The sequence below is a fragment of the Eptatretus burgeri genome, chromosome 13 (genome assembly GCF_056783735.1).
Source record: "Eptatretus burgeri isolate ZD-2024b chromosome 13, Ebu_testis_v1, whole genome shotgun sequence".
NCBI lineage: Eukaryota > Metazoa > Chordata > Myxini > Myxiniformes > Myxinidae > Eptatretus > Eptatretus burgeri.
Window position 1 is genome coordinate 1,252,711 of NC_140973.1, and position 25,000 is coordinate 1,277,710.

The 25,000-nt window shown below is 43.9% G+C and overlaps 1 protein-coding gene across 7 annotated transcripts in view; it reads right to left on the bottom strand.

The window, feature by feature from the left end:
* LOC147013662 (receptor-type tyrosine-protein phosphatase gamma-like) overlaps positions 1-25,000 on the bottom strand; it is a 260,649-nt gene that overhangs the window by 72,582 nt on the left and 163,067 nt on the right. For all 7 annotated transcript variants that reach the window (XR_015050471.1, XM_085850768.1, XM_085850772.1 and 4 more), the window contains 4 exons: positions 17,593-17,780; positions 7,252-7,390; positions 6,820-6,863; positions 2,605-2,989 (listed from right to left, as the gene is read on the bottom strand). Coding sequence is in view for 6 of the 7 variants with exons in the window: in XM_085850768.1 (XP_085706894.1) it covers positions 2,605-2,989; positions 6,820-6,863; positions 7,252-7,390; positions 17,593-17,780 (756 nt within the window). In the remaining variant the exon portion in view is untranslated. The remainder of the gene's footprint in view (positions 1-2,604; positions 2,990-6,819; positions 6,864-7,251; positions 7,391-17,592; positions 17,781-25,000) is intronic.

The window sequence follows — 25,000 nt, forward strand, 5'->3', positions numbered from 1 at the left end:
AGATTTCTTGTCTCCAGGCACTCCGATTAGCAGCAAGGACTTCCCATGCATCGACTCTGATCTCAGTCAACTTGAGATCTCACTTACAGATGCCCTTGTATCGCAGACATGGGTGACCTGTTGGTCACGTGCCGACAGCAAGCTCGCCATAGAGTATGTCTGAGAATGCGGCCATCATCCATTCAGTGCATGTGACCAAACCAGCAAAGTCGCCGTTGACTCAAGAGGGCAAACATGCTGGGGATCCCTGCATGCTGGTATATTTTCATATTCGGCACTCTGTCCGACGATGAAATGCCTAGTATTCATCTGAGGGAGGAGAGTTGGAAGCTGTTCAGCCACTTTTCTTGGCTTGCATAAGTTGTCCATGCTTCGCTTCTATAAAGAAGGGTGCTGAGAACACAAGTCTGGTACACGCAGAGCTTTGTCTTTTCAGACAGTTTGCTGTTGGTCCACACGCATTTTCTCAGCTTTGACATGACAGGTTGCTCGTAATTGTTGAACCAAGGCATGTGAAACTGTCGACAACCTCTAGTGAGATTGTCGATGTTGATGGATGGTGGAATCTCTACGAGTCAACGTCCTGGCCTATCGTGTTAGTCTTCTTGACACTGATTGTCAGTCCAAACTACTTGCAGGCTCAGGGGATCCGATCCACAATCTGCTGCAAATGCACTTCAGTATGGAATGCCAGCGTGGTGTCATCAGCAAACAGCAACTCATGGACAAGGACTTTACGCACTTTGGTCTGGGCGCGGTCTTGCCAAGTTTAACAGCTTGCCATCAGCTCTGGTATGCAGGTAGACACCCTCATTTGAGTCACCAAAAGCGTACCATATCAGTGCAGAGAAGAATATGTCAGAGAGAGTTGGTGCCAGGACGCAGCCCTGCTTTACCCCACCTCTGATCTTGAAAGCATCTGATGTTGCTCCATTATGGTTGATGGAAAGAAGAAATGATGCCCATAAGTCCAAGAGGGCAGCATAATTTCCACAGCAGTTTGAAAAGTCCGTCTCGTCTAACAAGATCAAAAGCCTTTGTGATGTCTGTGAAGGCTATGTATAGTGGACTGTGGAGTTCTCCTGTGTACTCCTGTGACTGCCAAAGTGAGAAAATCATGTCAAATAATACAGAGACCCTGAGTTTCCCAAGCATCAGGATCCCCCTCTTGGCAATGCTAGCATTATTCAAAGAAAAGGATACACCAATACTATTTGGCACCAGCTCTACTGCAGGAGTTGGCAGAAAGATGCCAAAATTAATAGGTCAGAAGTAACCACCTATAGGACTCCACACTGGATTTGCTGTCAGAGTTTACTCCCTGAGCATTCTTCTCTCCCAAGACACCCACAAGGCAGTGAGGCTATTTACCCATACCTGCGGGGTTGAGTTTGTGGGCATCAAGGCATAACCACACACTGGTGGGCCTACATGACATGCGTCTGGGGGCCAGACCTCCTCCGATTCCCCTGTAGTTTAGCCTGGGACCACAAGGTGCCCAATTTATGTATGTCGCCACGAGGTAGCACTACATAACGCTTGCTAATGGAGAGGCTATGTACTGACAGAGAGAGGCTGAAGCATTTGGCTCTCTTTCTCACAATGCATGCATTGCGAGCCAGCGGTGAGAGCTGAAAGCGAGAGGTAACAAGTGTATTATAGTTTCAAATAATAAGTGTATTCAAAATAAGTGCATTATAAATTACCCATGCAACTACAGACAGGTTAGCCTTTTACCCATCATCAACACAAGACAGGAATTATTGATTTCAATAGACCTCAAAGACAGTTTCAGTTTGGCTTCCATCGAGGTCATTTCACCTTTAACAGGTTGCTTTTTCCAAGTCAACCATGGATAGATAGCCACAATCTCAAGAAGAGGCAAGGGCCCTCAAAAGGTACAGCTCCTGAAAATCAATTGTCTGACACCACACTCGGCTTTCCAAACTGTCAGTTAACGGTATCCAGAAATCCCTCCTTAACTGGTTATCAAATAACGAATACGTTTAAAAACAAAAGGTTGCTTTGGATGGCATTCTCTTCCTTACTTTACATTTAAGGCTGTCATGCCTCAAAGGTAGCATTTTCGGAGCAATCTTGTTCTTGGTCGAAATTAATAACTTTTCTTCGTCACTCACCAATCAGTCTGTCCAGAAAATCCCTCAATCTATTTCTGAGGTCAGCCTCTGGGGAGAGGGAGTCTTGGGCATCTCATAGCTATAACATTTATTGGGCAGATCATATCATCCAGCAAGCTTTCAAAGTCAGCCTCCATCAAGGTATTCTGCACTTCCATCTGCAACTCCTATCCTAGTACTGTGATCCATCCATACACTTACATCCTCCTGTTTCCCCTTTGCCCTAATTTTTGTTTTCCGTTTACCTTAAGGCCCTGCTGTTCAACTTTTCCATTAGCCTCAACAGACATATTCAAACAAAAAGAAGACAAGTACGTAATGTGCAACAGTAGTGAGTTACTAGACTGTTCTACAATACATTTTACACTAAAATTGCATTTTGGTTTGTTTAAATATCATGGTAAGAATGCAAAGTGTGAGTACAAGATGGGTTTTAATAAAGAAAAATAAAATGATGTGATCTCACTTGTATCCGCAATGCTAGATTCTTCAAAAGCAATGGTGCTATAATCGCTTGCGAACTCAGTAGTATTGATGGGAGGATCACGTCCTGTGATATTTAGATCAGGACCATCTGGCTGTCTGCTGGATGGGTACCAAGTCAAAAGTGGAACTAAGGTTTGATTCGGTGCCCAAGTTGGAGAATTAAACGAGTCCATGGAGTGAGTTGCAGCTGTGATTGATGGACTAAGGTACTGGTCAAAAACGTGGTCTGAAGTGTTTTCTTTCAGCATTGATGTAGGTAGAGTCTCGATCATCGATTCTGTTGCAGCAGTCTCAACAGCAGGTGCAGGAGAAGTAAAATTCTGAGAGTTCTCAATGGTGGGAGTCATTGCTTGTGTCAATTCAAGCTGAAAAACAATGGAAGACGTTAGCATTGGAAATTCTAAATCTTTTTGAAACGATAGATATTTAAATCCACACACATCAGTGGATGCCATGACAAATAACACAAAAATCCTGACTTTCTCACAATTTATTTATAACATAGCATATCATTCGTTATTGCTTCACCAAAAGTTTGGTGTATTAATTTTACGCATTAGGCGACATACCTCACACGGAGGCAATCACGGCAGTGTAAAAATCAGCAGTGATACTGAAACGGGGGTCAAAAGAGCGGAATGGAAGTATTTAATGAAAGTCAATGACATCATACTCAGCGACACCATTTTTTAAAACATTTCCACGTTAGGTGACATACTCACATGAAACACTGCCATGATTGCCTCCGTGGTAGGTTTATATAAAGACGTCACTGTGTATGACATCATTGACATTGCAGTTTTGAGCCCCCTTTCAGTATCGCTGCTGCCGGCATTGCCCGGGAATTATAATTAGTAGAAAAAAAAAGTACTGATTTGCATCATACGAAACAACTCAAATTTAAAACTAACATTTACTATGTTGCATGTTTATCTGAAAAATAAAAAAAGATACTGCAAGAGGAATTTCACATGTATTTTATAAATTTCATATATGGATGATTACAGTAGTTAAAACATAAAGTAATCATTTTGCTTGAAACAATCATTGCAATGCCTCTCAAATCCTGATCAGCAAACATCGAGTTATAAGCAACACGTCTCTGTGTGCGGCAGACAGAAAGTAACTGTGTTTGAGGTCCCAAAATGTGCCACGACTTTGTGCGGCACGTTTCTGGCCCACAGGAGGGAAAGGTGTGGTCTGACTAATGAGTGGTCCTTGTGAAGCCGGGGGAGAGGGGGGAAGGTGTCACCTGTAGAATGAGTGGAACTTGTGACACACAGACAGGAACTGAGCTTTATATATAAACTAGTAAAAGTGCCCGGCTTCGACGGGCGTCACTGGCAACATATGGTAAAAGACAGATAGCATGAATGTATTTTAAACAATATATTATATCATTTTTATCCATTGATTATCATTCAGGTTTTCCACTTCGATGACATTACCACGTAGTTTAGTGACTACACAACGTGTACCATTCGTGAGTTCCGGAGGATCCATAGAGCGCATTAAAATTACAGGGCACCCTACTTTAAAGTGATCCAAAAGGCCGGATCAGTTTCGTATACATATTCATATCTTGTAGATTTTAGCTGGTCAGAAAGTCATAATTTTGTGAAGAAACTACAGCACATGGAAAGTGCAAATCAGTCAGGTATGAACTCAACTGTTTTCTCCCCAAATGGAGCGTGATTCTATGAGCCAAACTCATCTTAGTGGTCCTCTAAAAAATGGGAAACATTTTTATTACTTTTTTGTGCAATAATTCCTCCCATTTTGCAAATGGAGAACATGAACTGCTAAACTACCATAATCATCAAAACGAATTTTGAGGGGCCTCTTAAGGAAGACAATAATATCATTACTATATATGTCAAAGCTTGTTTCATTTCATGCAGTAACAAAAATCTGATGGTGGAACAAAAAAGGGGCATGCCGAAATATTAATATAGATTAATACTAGCAGGGGTACTCGGCGTTGCCGGGCAACGTCGGGCCCTCTTCCCACCCCATCCCTTCCCCTGCCTCTCTCCACCCCACCCCTTGAGGGACGAATTCATTGATATGACTGAAATAATGATGCCATAGATGTTTATCCTCATCGCCATGTCATGAATCTGGGGTGTGTTCAGTTACCAAGTTTCTTGTAGAGCGCTTGCCAAGTGGCTGAAGCACTCAAACAAGCATTCCATCAGAAACCGTTGATTAGGAACGGCTGGATTGGCAAGCGCCAGCTAACTGCTTGGTAACAACACACCACGAGACATCTCAACAGCATACATACACTGGACATCTCAACATACATACAAAACACCAACAAAAGGACATTTTAAAATTAAACATTTCAAATATTAATCATGAGTATTTTCGTTGTAATGAAAACGTACCTTGTTCAGACCCACACATCCACCCACAGACATGAAAATAATCAGCTTTATATATTAGATTAATCGACAGTGAGACACCTCGCATGAAACTGCCATGTTTGCATGGTGTTTCCTCCTCTTGTTATCTATTCTTCTTCTTCTTCTTCTTCTTCTTCTTCTTCTTCTTCTTCTTCTTCTCCCTCTCAGAGGAGTAATCAGCAAATAAACTTTCTATTCTCCATCATATCATTTTTCCATGAGTTTTAGTGTGTTATAAAAAGGCTCCAATAATTAGTGCATTCCTGCTATTGCAGACGTCGCTGTGTGATGATGTCATGTGTAGGGACGTGTTTTTTTCATACTTCACATGGAAGCAAACAAGAGATATTTTTGCTTGTAACAGTCATTACAAATTCTGGGAAGCAAACATTGAGTTATCAGTGACATATCACTGTCTTGCAGACAGAAAGTAACTGTGATTGACGTCCCTCAAAGTTTTTTATTTTTATTTTTAATGAAATATCACTATTTTCTTTCCTCTGCATAATATAAGAATTAACGTATCTTCATTGGGCGGTGTATATTAGACAGCTGCCACGATCGCTGCAGACAAAACATGCATTACCTCGTTTAAGTTGTAATCAAAATGTACCTTTGTTTCCTCAAAACAGTATCTTCATTTCATGATAGAAGATGCGTTGCTCAGTCTTAAAATGTACATGAGGCCTTTAAAACAATCTGAGCTACATGGAGAGAAAAAGATGGCGGCAATTTCTGGACGGCTCGAGGATGTGGCCAGTAGAACGTGCAGAGCTTATGATCCACCCACAGACAGACAGAGAGTCCCACAGACACAAACTCAGCTTTATACAGGCTGGTGCAGAACCGACTGACACATTTCAGACCGCTCTCCTATCTGAGGGGTTGAGGTGAGAACTTTTGGGGTTGTGGGACCATTTTTCTAAGATAATGCACTGTAACTGGTGGAGACCACCTTCCTGGTGGTCCTTTATCTACCATAAATAATAACATTGGAACCTTTGTTGAACATAAACCTCGTGTGTTTCAATTATTGCATATCGAAATGTGTCAGTTGGCTCTGCACCACCCTGCATATTAGATTGACATTGAACAGATGATGCGAATTTCCAGCGATTGCCATTATGTGTCCCATAAGCACTCATCAAATGACCCTGAAAGCAAATGTTTCAGATGGAAATAGTGACTTCATTTGGGAATTTTAAGTGAACGTGAAATCCTCCAGCTTTGTTCATCGGAGGTGAATCTGCAGTGATGTTAATGACAGCATCTGCTCTTCCTTTAACGAATCATTAATTGAGAAGAGGAGCTACCACATGACCACTTATTTAGCTATTATAATAGACTCGGCAACATGAGCTAGACCTCACCCTCTAGCAGAGGATAAAAGGCTGTAAATCCTAGTTTCAAGCAAAAATAAAGAACTACATTTCAAAATCAAATTTCAGGTTGCATGCAATTATTATTTCTCATCAACAGAGAACCAAACACTCGGTTTTAATGGCAATGACACACTTATTGTAGTGATTACTTCAAGTGGTATGAGGTCTCTGGCAGGAATGAAACCAGAAAAATATGACAACAGATCAGAACAAAAAGCCAACAAGCACAAGTTGAGCATGAAGACCAGGCTGTGTGCCCCAATAAAGGCAAATCTCATTTCTATAATGTGGCTCCTCTCCCCAACCCATAATTGGTTAAATTGAAGCAAGTCACTGTACATTTGAGCCTTAAAGGTTTCAGTGGCTAAAGCTGGAGACACAATGAAGGAATTGTTGATTACTTACTGGTAATGATGTTGTATTTTCAACATTCAAATGGGTCAGTTTGGCTGCAAGTGAAATATGAACAAGACAGAGCAATTAAAGTACTGAAGTACAGAATTAAACACATTTAGCAAGGAATAGATTACAAAAAGTCTGTCCCGCATAATGAAAACATATTAAATAAACACAAGGCCCAAACATGCTTTCATTCTTAAGTAGAACATAAACAGGCTGATCTAAAATGAGAATATCGAAAATAAAGTTTTACTTTTGCAGAAATTACTTTCTACAATTAGTACCAGGGTTAGGTCACTGTCAACATTTTCCATAAAGGGAGAAAATAATTACCTAACATGAATGATCTGACTTGTCATGACAATAATGGGAAAATTAATGTAAAATTTTGACAAAATGCTGCGACAGTCATGGCAATGGGAATATACAGAAACATACCCACTGTCGTGGTGTTTGTCGTCACATTAGGCCAATGGACGATTGGAATGCTGAGGGGGCCAAACCACCCTCCTTCACACACCGCCCGCACCTGGATAGTGTAAGGCTTGTTCAAATTCAGGCCTTCGAGACGTGCACCCTGAAGAAGAGTTTGAAAAGTGTGAACAAGAATGCAAATCATATGGACATGCAAGCAGTTGCAAAATAATTGGGCAAAGAATTACTCCAGCTGATGATGATTACAGATTCAAACCTGTCTAATCAGCCGATATAGGACTGACTGCACAAAACTGTCAAAATAAAAGGCCCAAATACAGCAACAGAGGAACTGTAAACAGGATGGTACTCTACTTCGACTGACATTAGTCAGTGTAGTAACCATGCCAACATTACAATGTACAAATTACCAAAAAAAAACAACTGAAATAAACCTCTCCAAACGTGTTTTTTTTAAAACTCAAAATGTAAATAAACATAAAAAACAAAAGTAACTAGGGTGAAGTCAATGACTCATCATCGCAAGTCTCCACATTTCCCACATAAAGCAAAGTGGAAAGATTGCAAAACTTTCCACCAGGAATGACCCAATATCAAATTTTGAGTTAAAAAAAAGTTCCATTTTGACTCATGACCCTAAGTCCATTTTGTTCCAGTTTGACCCGTGCCCCCCCCCCCCCGGGGCATGAACTGGGGGTCAAATCCAATTAATCGTTATATATTCCATGCATCCTCCAATGTTTATTGCACATTTAAAGTTTCATTTAAAAATGTTTTAAAATGTGCTCATAATTGTATTTTTGGTATTTTACCTTTTGACCCAGCCCCAGGAAGCGTGGAAAAATGACACTGTTCTCACACCTTCATGCCATATGGTGATCATAACGACTAAGTTAGGCGAATTTCTTCACAACCCTTTAGGAGGAAATGGACAGAAGGACAGGCAGACAGACACAGATGGACGAACAGACGGACGAACAGACAGCATTAGTCTATAGTGGGGCACCTGCAGGAAACCCATCCATCCATCTATTGGGACCATACTGTGTGCAGGGTGTTGGTGCTGCCTAAGCAGTCTCCTTGGCTATTGGGCACAATCCTGGACAGATCGCCACTCCAACACAGGATACCAGCAAGCTGGCACTCATTTTGCCAACCTTGGAAGGATGACAGGCAGAGTCAACCCCACCTGGTATTAATTCAACAGCCAAGTGGAATTTGACTTCAGGATCCGAGGATCCCAAGCACACCACGTTAACCATTCAGCCAACACCAGGCATGTGGAAAACCCACAGGCATTGAAATGTATGATATTTCGACATCTTGAGTTCAATGCTGCAAGTAGAATCTTCTAAAATGGGTACTGGTAATTCATCAGAATCAGAAATGATGTGTAATGTTCACTTTTTTTACCTCACATAAAATGTGAATACTTGTGCATACACATGTGAAATACAGTTTGTATATAAATCCCAGAAATCTGAAATGGCTGTGTTTGGAGCAAAGCTGAATCGCAACGTCGGACATAGTATCGGAAGTTGCGATATTTTCCATCATTACTTTGATAAAGTCGATGCAGTTGAGCAGGTGCGGCAAATAGTGGAGGTAATTGGACTTTCCTCTTGGAGCAACAAAGTGTAAATCTATCCCCTTTCCTGTTGATTAATTTGTGAAATGTTTCACAGAAGAGAACACACATGGTGAGGTCATAGGACCGCAACTCTGCTCTTGGACAATATTATCAGATACTTCATCCGATTCATTGCAGCTGCTGTTTGTATATGTTTGCTGAGCACGTGTTACCAGACAAAGTCTTCGTTGCTCAGCATCCTGTGCAAGTCTGTGTTGAACTTCATCAGCCATCTCATTCTCCCGCCTCATTATTTTTCTTTCTGCTTCCGGTGCAAGTCTATGATGACGTTCATCAGTCGTTTCATTCTGTTCCCTCATTCTTTTATTCATTTTGGAAATGGCAGTTCCAAATGCAACGCGGCATGTCCTCGGGTTCAACGTCCCTCCGATTTATGTCTCACCCTACATGCCAAACGCCAGTGTGGTAATTTATAGCTGGGTTGGAATTCCAACCCTGGAAAGGTTGCTCAAAGCCGAATGTGCAATCCTTTAAGAGTCTAAGCTATCCTGGTGGGCCATAAAATAACAAATACAATGTGATTGATTGTTTTAAATAATACTTTACTTTTATTATGCTTAAGATGTGTGACGTCATCATGTCGATGTCATCCTACTCCACACAGGAGCTTTATGCTTGCGTGACTCTGGGATCCAAGAGTACCGAAGACTTGCAACGTCTCATTGTGACTACGTCCAAAGAATGAAACATTTTATTGTGACGACTGTAGAAAGAATAGAGCTCAAATGGAAAAGTCCCTGGGAAAAAAAAGTGTTGTGGGCGGTGTATGGGCATTACATCCTTCTCTCTGGCGGAAACCTAAATTACTCTTTTAATTGTGTACAGAATTCAAAAGGACATTTTTTAAATTGAAGGTTTAAAATAAACTTTTTAAAAAAGCGTACGTGTACATAAACTTGTAAAATAAGAACTAACAAGCTCAAATGAGCTAAGATCCTCGTCCTCTTCATGATGATGTCATAAAAACGAATATGACGTCATTGTGATGTATCAGGTTTGCGATAAATAATTATCTGTGCTATTGCCCGGCTTGATTCGCGCAAACAAAATTCAAACAGCTTGCCTAGTTTCAGAGATAATGGTATAGGCGATTTCCATTAGTGGCGATATTATGACGTCAACTTTTTTTCTAGGAAGAATTTCCAAAATTGGAGATGGTTACTGCCTACGCGTGGGCTTTCTGCATATACATGGCAAGTTTCACGAAGATCCGATGAAAACTGGATTGTGAAACAAAAAATGTCAAAAAATAGGAATGACGTCATAAAAATTGATATGACGTCATAGTGATGTATCATATGTGCGGTAATTAATCTCTGCTAATGCCCTGTTCGATTCCCGCAAACAGAATTCAAAAAGCTTGCCGAGTTTCGGAGATAATTTTTTAGGCGATTTCCATTAGCGGAGATATTTTGACGTCATAACTTTTTTTTCTAGGAGGAATTTTCAAAATCGGAGATGGTTACTGTCTGCGCAGGGTATTTTTACATATGTATGCCAAGTTTCAGGAATTTTCGATGAAAACTGTAGGCTGGGAAACAAAAAGGTCCACAAGAACAACAACATGAGTAAGACTTAGAGATGCTCCACGAGGATCTAAAAAATCTCTCAGGAATTTTTCTTCTAATGTTTAATATTTCACATCATATATGTGAACACATGTCCATGCACATGTGAAATACAGTTCGCTTATAAATCCTGTAATTACATACGATTCAACCTTGAAAACTCGTGCGAAAACGAAAAGGTTATTTATTTATTAAAGACCTCACGATGTTCTTTCCTCTGTATTATGGAAACGTACCTTCTTTGGGCGGTGTAGAATTGACCGCTGCTGCGATCGCTGACAAGCATTACTTTGTTTTCTTTGCACGAGTTGGAATCAAAATATACCTTTGTTTCTTCAAAAGGTAACTATGATTAAAAAGTAACAATAATAATCACTCCCCATCCCCACATCGCGTCTGATCAGATACGTTAAAAATGGCTATTAGAATGAATTGTTGTGTATAAACGCCAATGTTCGCCCTTTTCGCTGAAACTGAAACGTGAACCATCTTAACGACTACAAGAAATGAAATCAGAAGGTGAATTAGAGTTAACATATCGCCGTGAGAGAGTTTGAATTGACTTTATTTTGCAGGCCTTGATTCACTTAAAATGCATTTTTGTCTAAAAACGTTAATATTCTTCCTGTTTTTTGCATCTGAAACTTACATCATCTTAGCGACTTCAAATCGAAAGAAATTAGATATCGAATTAGAGTTAAGATAAAGAATTAGAGTTAAGACAGTGTAGGAAAGTGCAAGCCTTACAAAAGAGGCTCCATGGAGCAAACAAAATGGCGGTGATTCGATTTTGAAGCCCCTCCCTGAATGTGGGAAGCTCCACCCTGAACTGAGAAGCCCCTCCCCAAACGGACGGACATACAGACAGAGTGGCGCAATATATATATATATATATATATATATATATATATATATATATATATATATATATATAGATATATATATATATATATATATATAAGATTTTATATAGATCAGTGAGGCACCTGTGGGAAACCCATGGGCATTGACATATGACATTTGAAAATCTTGAGTGAGATGCTGCACGTAGGATTATGTTATTTACACAATTTATTTTCTTCACATAATATACGAATACATGTCCATTCAAATGTGAAATACAGTTTGTAATATGTAATTCTACATCATGTAAAATGTGACTTCAAGATCTCAATTCTCTCCTCCCCCCCCTCTCCTTCTCTCCTCTATTCCCTCATCACCACACTGCACAGGGGGGGGGAAGAAAAAGAGAGAAAGAGAGAAAGAGAGAAAGAGAGAAAGAGAGAAAGAGAGAAAGAGAGAAAGAGAGAAAGAGAGAAAGAGAGAAAGAGAGAAAGAGAGAAAGAGAGAAAGAGAGAAAGAGAGAAAGAGAGAAAGAGAGAAAGAGAGAAAGAGAGAAAGAGAGAAAGAGAGAAAGAGAGAAAGAGAGAAAGAGAGAAAGAGAGAAAGAGAGAAAGAGAGAAAGAGAGAAAGAGAGAAAGAGAGAAAGAGAGAAAGAGAGAAAGAGAGAAAGAGAGAAAGAGAGAAAGAGAGAAAGAGAGAAAGAGAGAAAGAGAGAAAGAGAGAGAGAGAGAGAGAGAGAGAGACAGAGCCAGAGAGAGAGAGAGAGAGACAGAGCCAGAGAGAGAGAGAGAGAGAGAGAGAGAGAGAGAGAGAGAAACAGAGAGAGAGAGAGAAGAAGAAGAGAAATGTGAGAGGAGGAAGTGGGGTTAGCAAAGAGAATGTTATATTATGCTAATGACCAAATGCACGCACGCACGCACACACATGCACGCACGCACGCACACACACACAAAGGTGGATTCTTCAAAGAAATGGGGTGAAAGCATTTAAAACTCGTGTTATCTACCTGGCAAAGGTCTGCCTGCATGCATGCTCGTACATGTAGCAACCTTTGTAACCCTCTGGTCGGCTCACTCTGAATCTGATTCGTACATGCTACAGTCCCATCAACATCAGGGATGGGGTGGGAAACAGGGGTAAGGGGGATGGGTGGGAGAGAGATATAGGGGTGGAGAGTGGGGGAGGTGAGAGAAAGGGTAGGGGAGAGGGATCCCGGCAGATGTGACGCCAAGTTTATCATCCATCCGAGAGACGGCACACGCATTGATGAATCACCCTGCCTGTGAAACACTGGGATGAAAGTTGATAGCTGGGTCAGGATTCAAACCTCGGCTAAACAGCTGAAAGTGAACATGCGTACCTCTGGGCTTTCCTTCCGTGATGTGGTGATTCATTACTTCATAACAACTGAAAACATGTTTTTACTCATTGTGATCAAATAATTTATTTATCCACGGTATTGCCATTAAAGCTTGAAGAACACATGCCAAGTGGCTTCACCAAGCAATCCATGAAACGGTTGAAGAAACTTTTAAAAGCAAAACGTTTAATTTTTATTTGTATTTGTCTATGCTGAAGTGACGGGTCATATTATAATCGAAGATCACACAAAAATGGGAAATGTCATGGAAAATAAAATTTCACATTTTCAGCGAGCCAGCCACCATTTGTTTCATCACAGAACAACACGTGGCCAACACACGCGAGTGGCCCCTGAACTTTGTTCAAGTCGATCGATATCGTATTCAATAACAGTGCGAATATTATAGAGTGCTCGCCAAGTGGCTTAAGCACTCAAGGAAGCAATCTAACGAAACAGTTGATAAGGAATGGCTGGCATGGCAAGCCATAATATGATGGATGGCTGGCTTGGCAAGGCAGCCATCTGTCATACTAAACACCTTCCGGAGACATCCAAGCAATGTCCAAATTAGACAAATGAACACTTTTTTAAGTGTCGGAACTGCTGCAGAGTTCGATTCTGGAGCTTAAATCTTGCAATTCGGGTTAGTTTAAGAGATTCTTGAGGTTATGGCATGTGCGGAAATGAAATGAAGGCATGAATGCTGGTGTCTCCGGGCATTAAAAAGCCTTGCAATGTATCCAGCGATTTGTAGCTTTGATGAACAGGCATTCAATAATATGAGTGTGGAAAGTGAAAAATTAACTTGATCGTTAAGAAATCATTGCGGCCTGTTCCAACTCAAGGTATGGTTGAGCAGGCCAAAAAACATGGCGGCTTCAGACCCCAGCGAGGTTACCCAGGAAACACCTTAGGTCCCCAGAGAGCAAGGTGGCCGAGGATCGCCTGATGAAGGATATAATTAAATAAGGCCGTTAATTATCTTCAAAAGGGGTGTTTTAATTAACCCAAACATCCAATGTTCACTCTTGCACTTCCTTTGAGTTTTCTTCAGATGCATGCAAAGTTTCAAGCTGCAAGTTTTCATGGTTTTGCAGTTATGAAGGACGGACACGGACACGGACACGGACACGGACACGGACACACACACACACACACACACACACACACACACACACACACACACACACACACACACACACACACACACACACACACACACACACGTATAGATGAGATATTGTAAAGACTGAACAGCAATGGTAGAAAGTGACAGAACCATAAACGGTACCTGGGGGATGGGGGGGGGGGCTGGTGGCAGAAAATTCACATGGTTATAGAGGGTTGATGATGAGATTGACAGGTGCCCAGTCCAGCTGCTGTACATAATCTGGGAAATGTATCAACTTCACAAATTTGATAGTTATTTAACAAGAAATTTTGCTCCACAAAGAGTTATATTTTTTAGTCAATTTTGTACTCAAAGTATTTTTGAGCTCCCTTTATTTATTGCACATTATTTTCACATTTTCAGGACTCACTTAACCCATGTCCAGATTATAATTGACTCAGTGAATGCCAAACCACTTTGGTCAGGCTGTTAAAGAAGAGGCTGGTAGTGCAAATTCAAGATTAACTCAGTGCTGGAGGCACAACTCTGCACCCTTTACCACAACATCAGCAGGGGTACCCCGGCATTGCCCATTGCTGTTCGAAATCCTGTTGGCATTTTGAAGAAATCAAATTTTGTTTTTGTTTTTTCAACATTTTTTGTGGGAGCCTAGAACACCTCACTCTACCCACCAAGAGATGGGGTCAGTGATTATTTAATATTACCTTTCACATCACTACAAAGGTTTAGGCACTATCAAACAATTTTTTTTAATCTGAAAAAAACTATTTTTTCTTTCAAAACTTAAAGAAACATTTTTTTTTCCTAAAAGACTCGCCAACACCCACTGATGTGTGTTGGCCTGCTCACCAAACAGCGATGACCCCATTTACATCTCACTTGCCGAAAACATGGACCAACTTATATCCACTCATCCAAACTCTCTCTCTTCATCATATGTGGTGACTTCAATCGCCATCATGCCAGTTGATGACTGGGCATCCTCCGGTGTGCAAAGTCCTTCCTTGGCACACTTGAGCTCCTGACCACATACAAAGCTTTCTTCCGCAGCCTGATGGAGTACTGCTCCCGCTTCACATCTTTCTCGACTTCACGCTGTGGAAACCAAGGCATTTAGGATCAATGGTATCTCCCGCGATGAAGCCGAGTCTTTGGGTCTCTCACTTTCTCACTGCAGACAGGTCAGTGGTCTTTCTGTCTTCCACTGTCTCCTCTCCAGCCTCACCCCCCTCCCACCGCTCTGTCAGTGCTCTGTCCCCCCTATATCTCGACAGGGTGCTCGAGATCCACCAGCAACCACCTTCTGGTAAAACTGCCAAAATCACGAATCACTGCTCACCTTCACGCTTTCATTCCTATTTTTTTTCCCACCTCTGGAACAAACTCCCACACTCTTCAATCCCATTCTTTCCTCCAGGTCTTCAAAAGAGGTGCTCCCCACCATCCAAAACTATGATCTTTTCTTTCCCCGTTAATCCACCCCAAACCCACACCCTTCAAATTCCCTGCTTTCCTTCCTGAAAGTCCTTGTAGCATGAGAGAAACTGCAGAGATTTGGGAGGAAGTGGCAATGGGGGTGGGGGGGGGGGAAGCAGCAGCAGGATTAGGGGGGAAGCAGCAGCAGGGGTAGGGGGAAGCAGCAGCAGGGATAGGGGAAGCAGCAGCAGGGATAGGGGGAAGCAGCAGCAGGGATAGGGGAAGCAGCAGCAGGGGTAGGGGGGAAGCAGCCACAGGGGTAGTGGGGAAGCAGTAGCAAAGGTAAGGGGGGAAGCAGCCACAGGGGTAGGGGGGAAGCAGACACAGGGGTAGGGGGAAGCAGCAGCAGGGGTAGGGGGAAGCAGCCACAGGGGTAGGGGGAAGTAGTAGCAAAGGTAAGGGGGAAGCAGCAGTCGGGGTAAATGGCAAGCGGGGGGGGGGGGAGGAGTCAGGTGGTGAGAAATAGCTGTCGGGGTGTGGGGGAACGGCATTGGATGGGGGAAGCAGCAAGGGGGAGGGTGGGAGAAGCAGCAATGGGGGAGATGGCAGGAAGCAATAGAAGCGTAGAAATATCAGTATGGGGTGGAGGAAAAGATGGAACTCTGGCGGTGAAGAAAAAAAAAAGAGTAGTGGCAAGTGAATGAAGGGAAAGCAAAAGGAGGTGAGAGTTGAGAATAGGCATGGGAGGAGAGAATCATTGTGCTTATTTCTCAAAAAAGAAATACATTTATTAAATTCATCAGCAAGGTTATGGAATCCATCATCGCTTCAGACATGAAATCCTTCCTCTTCTCCAATGGCTTGATTTCCAATCATCAATTTGGTTTCAGACCAGGTCACTCTACCCTAGATATGCTGCTACTGCTCTCCCATCAATGGATGGAGGTCCTCAATGCCAGACAGGAAATCCGAGCCGTATCCCTGGACATATCACGTGCTTTTGACACAGTCTGGCACCCTGCCCTACTCACCAAACTCTCTTCCCATGGTATTCAAGGCCATCTCCACTCATGGCTCGCAGACTTCCTCTCCTGTCGCAGTCAACGTGTGGCCCTAAATGGAGTTCTTTCATCCCCTCTTCCTGTGCAGGCTGGAGTTCCTCAAGGTAGCGTTCTGGGCCCTGTTCTTTTTCTGGTTTTCATCAATGATCTCTCGGACTCTCTGGAAAATCCTCTATTTCTCTTTGCCGATGACTCCACCCTCTGCCGTACCATCTGTCATCCCTCAGACCGGCAAGCAGCAGCTTCTTCGCTCACTGCAGATCTGGATAAAATCACAAACTGGTCCAACACGTGGAACATGTCTTTCAATCCAGACAAATCTCACACTCTCACTATGTCTCTTCGAAAGGACCGTTTACAAAACCCCCCATCCACTTTCTCAACAATCCTCTGGAAGAAGTCTTTTCTTTCAAGCTTCTGGGTCTCACTATCTGCCATGACCTTTCCTGGGAAAGTCACATTTCCAACCTTGCCTCAAAAGCCAGTCGCCGACTGGGAATCCTCCGTCGTGCAAAGTCCTTCCTCGGCCCTCTTGAGCTCCTGACCACTTACAAAGCTTTTGTCCGTAGCCTGATGGAGTACTGCTCTCCCCTCTGGGCTGGTGCTCCTGCCTCCCACCTTTCTCGACTTCACGCTGTCGAAACCAGGGCTTTTAAGATCATTGGCATCTCCCGCAATGAAGCTGAGTCTTTGGGCCTCTCACTCAATCACCGCAGGTTGGTCGGTGGTCTTTCTGTCTTCTACCGACTCCTCTCCAGCCTTGCCCCCCTGCTCTCTCTGTGATTTGTCCCAACCACATTTCCACAGGTCGCTCAAGGTCCGCCAACAACCCCTTCTGGTAAAACTACCAAAATCACGAATCACTGCTCATCTTCACTCTTTCATTCCTCTTTTTTCCCGCCTTTGGAATAAACTTCCTCACTCTATTCTTTCCCATTCTTCCCTCCAGGCTTTCAAAACAGCTGTTCACCACCACCTCTTATCTTCCCCCATCCAAATGCTCGATCATTTCTATCCCCGATAATCCACCCAAGCCCACTTCCTTCAATTCTCCTGCTTTCCTCCCTGAAAGTCCCTTTAATGTCCATCTTCCACTCGCCATGTTCCCCGTCCCATCCCCATCCCTCTCCCTTCCACAGTTCACCTGTGTCTGTTCCCCAATGTTTTGTCCCTTCCACTCCCGCCCCTCTTGTCTCATGCCTCCTTGCTGTGAGTTGTGTGTTAGCTCTCATACGAGCCTCGACCAAGGTATACAAAAAAAAAAAAAAAAAAAAAAAAAAAAAAAAAAAAAAAAAAAAATTAAAACTCACTGTGCTCTGGTCTCCTTGCACCGTGTGTTCTCTTTGCACTTTTCCATCATAGTACAAAATTGTGTATCCATGAATAAGGACAGAAGTAACCTCCAGGGGTCGTTTCCAGCTTATTTGCAATATCATGATCTCTGAGGAACCTAATGTTGACATCTCAACTCTGACATTGCCAGGGCGTGAGCTACATTCTACAGGGTTGTTGGAACAAGGAAGAAAAAGAAAAATGCAATTGTTAAATTACAAATATGTGTACTACTTTTACAAAGATGAAAACGACAAATCAACAATGAACACTTACAGTAAATAGCTCAGGATAAAAATGATAAAACTTTGCTGAGTAAATGAACTGTAAACATTTTCAGGGAATCGTTTATGCATGTTCGTTACATATGCAGTACATACTAGTGGGGTATGCTTACACAGCCAGAGGGTGCTGACAGCATTTAAGCGACGACTGTGGTCATCATTGGTGAGATGTTTATAATGGCGTGCCATCCTGATGAGGGCAAATAAGCCCGAAATCCGGATAGGTGGCTCCGTTTCATGTTTAACCAATGATGACCTTAAATCTCTGTCTTTTGACATAAGTGGCTGGCCTGAAGCCTACAGGTTGGCGGCGACGCTTTGGTCTGCACATGTACAAGACTCACGTCCATTTGAGTTTGGGTGGGAGCGCTTCATCACGCTCCACACAATTTGGCATATATTATATAAACTAGCATGGATTGGTTCATTACGCTCGCCTCTTCACATGTCGTTGCAGAGATTGACGTCACAGATTTGCCGTGTTGTCATGATTTACATCAATCATAATACAAACATTTATTTTGTACAAATTTATTTGTAATATAAGTGATATTATATTTATTTGAAAATTATTCAGTGACTTTTGGATCTTCATGATCTTTTGGGCTTTCAGGGTTTTTACATTCAAACAGGATGTAATTAATAGGCATATCGTCTTCACGGACTGACGGTCGACTTCATGGCTTCACCACCTCACTGTGCTTTTCGTTTATATATTTCTATAAATTTAATAAACAGTATTAAATTCCTGTATGGGGCTGATGTGAAAAAATTCTGACTCAACCCAAGACTCTAACCCAAGGCCCTCATCCCTTACACAGTGACAGCCCACTGAGCTATTGAGTTCAGTGTGTGTGTGTGTGTGTGTGTGTGTGTGTGTGTGTGTGTGTGTGTGTGTGTGTGTGTGTGTGTGTGTGTGTGTGTGTGTGTGTGTGTGTGTGTGTGTGTGTGTGTGTGTGTGTGTGTGTGTGTGTGTGCACATATATATATATATATATATATATATATATATATATATATATATATATATATATAGTTACGGTTCGAGGAACCATAGGCATACAAGACATACAGTTGTCCCAAAGTTAGTTATGCCATTAAGTATATGTGCAGATAGAATCCCTCCTTGTGTGTAGTGGGAGAGCAAAAGGGGGTGCGTTGCGATGTTTTTTTAGTTAGACTAATAAATCTTTATATCCCCTCCATCACGATCCACTGTCCACCTGAGTCTCTGGAGCCTCGTTTTTCCGAGGCAGAATCTTCGCGTTCGCTGTTCCAGTTCCTCGGCTTCCCCAAACGTTCCAATTCAATCTTGGCTGCACCACTGTCCACCTTCCTCAAACACGCGTGGAGTGGGCGGGATTTCTTGGCCTGACCGAAATCCCGCCCAGAAAGGGCAGACCCCATGAAGGCCTTGTCCAATTAGGGCGGACGGTGACGTCAGCTTCGCCAAGGCCCCTCCCCACCCAGGGGGATCTATAAATTACGACACCATCCTCAGAGTAGAGTGAGAGAGTTCGGTGGGTCCGTTGGCTGGTTGCAAAGAAAGAAGGAAGGTCGTTAGTTGAGTGGTTGAGTTCTTTGGAGTTCTGGAGTTCTGTGATAGAGTCTTCAGTTCGGCGGTTGAGTTGGTCCCTTGGTTGTTGGTTGAAGAAGGAAGGTCGTGATCACGGAGTGCCTGCCCACGTCTCGCCTCGGTCTGTTATGTTGGTCCGAGTACACCCGACCTTGACAGGGTCTCTCGGGTCCTGTCTGCTGCCCCGGTCTACCTTGGACTCCGCGCTCTCCACCCAGGCTCCTTCGCAGACACGATCTCCACACGTGCGGCTGTAGGCCGGGCTGCACAACCTCTGTCGGGTGCCACACCACGGAGCATCCCTTCCCTCGGAATGTTCGGGCACCAAAAGAACTGCAACCTCAGCTCCCTCCCTCCGTGGCTGCAAAAGTCCTTTGCCATTCAAAACTGGGGAGGAGTGAATCCCACCCAAGGGAACCCGGGGTTGGTGTAATGTTAGTTAGTGGGTTAGTTAAATTAACCAAAACAGATGTCAGTTTGTTGTTGGTGTCGAACGAAGGCAAGAAACCTTTTGAAGGGTGCAGGAGTCTACTGACCGGCTGGGAGCATGGCTGTTGAAATATGCATACTGAGTAGAGGGCACCCCGGGCACCAAAGTAGTCGACCAGAGTAGGCCATGGGTCCAAGTTAGTGTAATGAGCACGGGTAGCCCACGGAAACGGGACCCGGAGCACCAAAATGCCACGTGGGCATCGACGGGGAAGATGCCAGAGACGGCATTCCCCACGTTCATAAGGAGTAGTTAGGCTCGGAGACAGCCTCAGCGACCCGGGGGTGCCGAAGTTCGAGTTCGGCAGATGGGTATCCCTGCCAATGGAGCCACGCTGCCCAGACACGAAATTGTGCAAGGGCACGAGAGAAAATTTGCGGGCCAGGCCCAAATTAATAATGAATACCAACACAGGCGACGGAAGTGTGGTTGCGAGAACCGATAGTTTAAAGAGACAGGCATGTTTTTAAAGAAACAGGCGTGTTTAAAGAGACAGAAAAGCCCCGGGGATAGATTAACGTTTAATAAATGCGAGGATAGATTGGAAATGTGTACCCCTTCGCACCATCCATCCCTTCGCTGTTTGTAGGCCACTGGACTCACCTTGAAAATGCTGAAATCTATGGGGGTTATTCTGAGGCTGCATTGGGCCTCGAGACAGATTCACTTGTCTCTTCCTTAATCCTTTCCAAAGGGATCTTAGGGATTGGGGATGGACAGTCAGGACAGGTTAGCCGAACAAAGACGATAAGGGGGTTAGGGACACATGTAATTATAAAATTATAAATAAATTAAAAAAAAAAATTAATAAAATAAAATAAAGTCTAAATTTCGTTCTTTTTTTTGTTACAAGCTAATGGGGGTGGGTATGGACAAAGACAGGCATAGGCGATAGGTTGGGGGAGACCGTAGGGTAGGTCCGAGCCAGTCTTCGGACCGGCCAACGCCACCACACTCCCTCCACAACCTCACGAGACCACACCGATGCCGGCCAGCTTCATGTGCCGACCTGTTGCATCGCATCTTACCTGGTCTGCATTTGTCATGCCGTTTTCTTCCTTTGCCTTGACTCCATTTGCCATGCCTCCCCATGCCTTTGTTTGCATTACCATGTCATTCAACCTCACCATGTGCTCCAGGACCATCTCTGAAAGCGTTTGCAAGGATTGCCCTGCAGGCAGCCGCGTTACCGGGGACTGCACTGAGCAGCCCGGATATCTCCTTGTTGTGTAAAGACCAGGTCAAATGGACCGGGGACTGCACTGAGCAGCCCAGAGGTCTTCTTATTACATAAAGTCCAGTTCAGATGGCCCGTGAAACAGCGTATGGCCTGCCGTGTTAGGGTGAGTTGCCTCCAGCAGCCAGGAACGAAATGAAATAAAAATAATTCAGCGACAAACAAGGGGCCATTGAAGGCCCTGAAGGCGCCTGATCATCGATTCCCTGCTGTTGCACTCATCCCCGAATGTTGCCTTTATTTTTGTTCTCTCCTCAAGTCACAGGTCATGGGCCATGGGTGGTGTAAGTATTGGAAATGAGTATAGTTCCAACCCACCTGTTTGTTTGTTTAGTGCCAGCAATGCAGTTAAGTTGTCCGAATAAGTCTGTTAGTTTCACAACGCAAATATATATATATATATATATATATATATATATATATATATATATATATATATATATATATATATATATATATATATTATCCCTGTGTCGTAAGAGGCGACCAGGGTTGCGTCAGGAAGGGCATCCGGCGTAAAACATGTGCCAAATCACTATGCGGATCATACGGATGATCCGCTGTGGCGACCCCTAACGGGAGCAGCCGAAAGAAGAAGAAGAAGAAATATATATATATATATATATATATATATATATATATATATATATATATATATATATATATATATATATATATATATATATATATATATATATACCGTGGTGCCCCCATAATCCGAACGCCCCATTGTTTGAACAACTTGGAATCCGAACAATTTTTGAGAAAATTTTGCACTAAAAACCGAACACATTTTCAAAAACCAAACACAACGTAGCGTTCATGTTTGTTCACGTGCGTCTCCCCCGCCAGTTCGACCCGCATCTTCGCGCTTTGTTCATTCAGTTCGTCGGTGGAAGTCCTCGTGAAAGCATCTCTCGTGTGTTGATCGCTACTTTACCTCGTGTTTTCACCTTGATTTGTGCTGTTTTTTTTTTACTCATCTTGTGTTTTAATTAATAACAAAAAAGCAATCCGATCACGTGGTGTGACGGACTGTCGGGCAAGGATTTAATTTCACAGAAAAACCGGTTGTAATTTGGAATATCCATGATTACCTCAGCCGATGCGTTTGATCAAAGTGATTGTGGTTCTGGGGGCATCATGTTTGAAGAGCTGCCCTGGGGGCAGTGCTATCGCAGAGTGCGCGAGCGATCGGAACCCAGGCCGGAGCACGAGCCTGTGTGGACCTTTGGATGTGATGATTGTACCAGTTTACATAAAATACACCGCCACCGAAGGTCATTTACTCATCATATTTTACCTTAAACATGGAGAATTTCAGTTGAAAGTGTCTTGAAAGTGGGTTTTCTTGGGGTCCAGGAACGGATTAATTCACTTTCCATTATTTCTTATTGGGAAAATAGTGTTACGAATTTGGAAATCAATCGCACTCAACATACAGGTTCCTTTAGCTCAGTTATGTCGATAAGTGCATGTTCCATAGATAGCTCAACTTCCATTGTTTAATGGGCAGAAATTGATTAGATGCGCTGTGATTTAATTTAATACTTAGGGAGCGATCACAACACAAAGGAAGCCGACCCTCCCTCTCTTCTGGGAAGAGGAAGAAGAGCCCTCCTGTCCCGTGATTCATGACGTAAACTACTCCCTCCCACCCGTGGTTGAGTGGGGGAGGGAGCACGAGGGCATGAGCATGCTGAGAGCGGGGGACGGGGCCTATAGGAATAAAAAAGGGACACTCTGCTTGGCTCGCGTTGGTTGAGGCTTGGCTAGTTCAGTAGGCCTTCGGGTTCTGCTTGGCTCGGGTTAGGTTTGAAGGCTTTTTGGTTCTGCTTGGCTCGGTTCGCTTTTTGGGCTCTAGCTTTGTTCGGAAGAGAGGTGGTTCGCTTTTTGTGCTTGGTTCATTGAAAGAGAGTTGAGCTGGTTGCTCGGCTCGAGCTTGTTGGTTGTTCATCGAGAGAGGAGAGCCAGTTGTGAGAGTCGCGAGTGTTTTGCACTCTACTTCGTCGTCCGGTTCGGCTGGCTCTTCTTGGTTCGTGGAGCTTTTTGTTCTGTGCTTGGTTCCTGGCTTGGTGCAACTCCTTGGCCTCATCTTGGAGGTAGTTCTTCGGGGAAGCGACACATCAACGGGAAGGATCGGTGCCTCGTCTGACCAGCACGTGTTCAGAAGCGCGAGAGGATTCGTTGGAGCTCGGGAAGGATCTCGGCTCACGGCGATTGGATCCAGCTCGCTCTCGCTGGAGCCCGGGTCCGAGCAGCTTGAAGACCACACGAGGTGGAGAGGTTCGAGATAGGTTCTGGGTTTCAGCTCATCTATCCCTCCGAGTTTAAGTCCTTATGAAAGGCATCAGCCACCATTTCTTGGGTGTGTATGTGCGTACGAGTGTCCGTGGGCCTGTCTAATAAGTAGGAAACTGTTATGTGCGTGTGTTGCATTTGCTTTACATTTCATAGTGGAACTCGGCTGGTGGTTTTTGCTCGTGTCCTGTCCCCAATCCCCATTCATTCATTTATTGCATGCCTGTGTTCAAATAAATGTTCTCCGTTGTTGAATGTCACCTGCTCGTTGCGTCCCTTCCTCCATTGACTGCCATAATTGCGTTCGGAATAATTAGCTGGCTGATTATAAGCCAACAAAACGTACATCTGGTCCGACGGGACTTGGCGATATATAACCACTCGGCAATCGCATACGGAACGAGCTGCTTAAGCGGCTCGTTTTTGTGCAGGTCCCGTTGAGGTATAAACTCCCGGCATTTCTGTCCGCGCGAATCATTAGGTACATCGACAATTCGGCGATCGGCCCTGTAACGCGTGGACAGAAGAGTTGGCTGGTTTATGGTGTGGTTAAAAACACCCGTAGCTGGGTTTTGGCGTTGATCCTGAAGCTACGACTAGATTGCTCGTTCGGTGGGCGCGTGGGCACGTGCGGCCGCAATTGGGCTAAAGGCGGTCGTCCGCACGCCGAACACGCCAAAATCAACCACAATAGTTTTGGAATCCGAACTTTTTGCAATCCGAACAGCCTCCTGGAACGAATTAAATTCGGATTCTGGGGGCACCACTGTATACATATATGTTGTTACGGCTGTGGAAATTCGCATTACACCATAAAGGTTCCTTAGATTAGCTATGCCGGTAAGTGAGTATTCAGATAGGTTCCCACCATTGTTTAAAGGGTTTTCTTCGTGTTCACTGGGCTGCGACTCTTTGAGATAGCCGTTTTTCTTTATCTATCGTTATTTTGAGCTACCATTGCAACAAATGGCCACACAAACAACAACCGCCACCAACTACGCCACAACGCCCACCATGCTCACACCACCCCCACAACAATCACCACCATCTTCGCCACTACACCCGCTTACAAACGCCATCCTCCGCGGACCACGGTAAGACGGTTTCCGCACCACGGAAACAGTCCGAGAAGGATTGGCAGAACAAAAGCTCTTGTGAGGCCTGTGAGGTTTTTCCCCGCCTATTTTCCCCGCGCTTGGTGTAAAGGAAAGGGGGAAGGCAGCTCGCTGCGATTGGTGGATGCACAGCGTGAGGCGGTCGGGGTGAGGGAACGCCCCTTTTCGGGAACCTTCTCGAAAGGAGGTGGAGCCGAAAACGGGGAGGAGCGAAGGGCAGAGCCCCGCGCTATATAAGGCGGACTGCACGTGGGTCTCACCCTCTCTTGGTGGTCGGGGTCGAGTGCGTCTCTCTCCTGGTGGTCGAGCTCTCTCTCCCTCCCTCTCATCTTGGCGTTGAGCGACCTGTCGGTGAAGACGCGGGCCAGTGGCAAGTCCGGGCG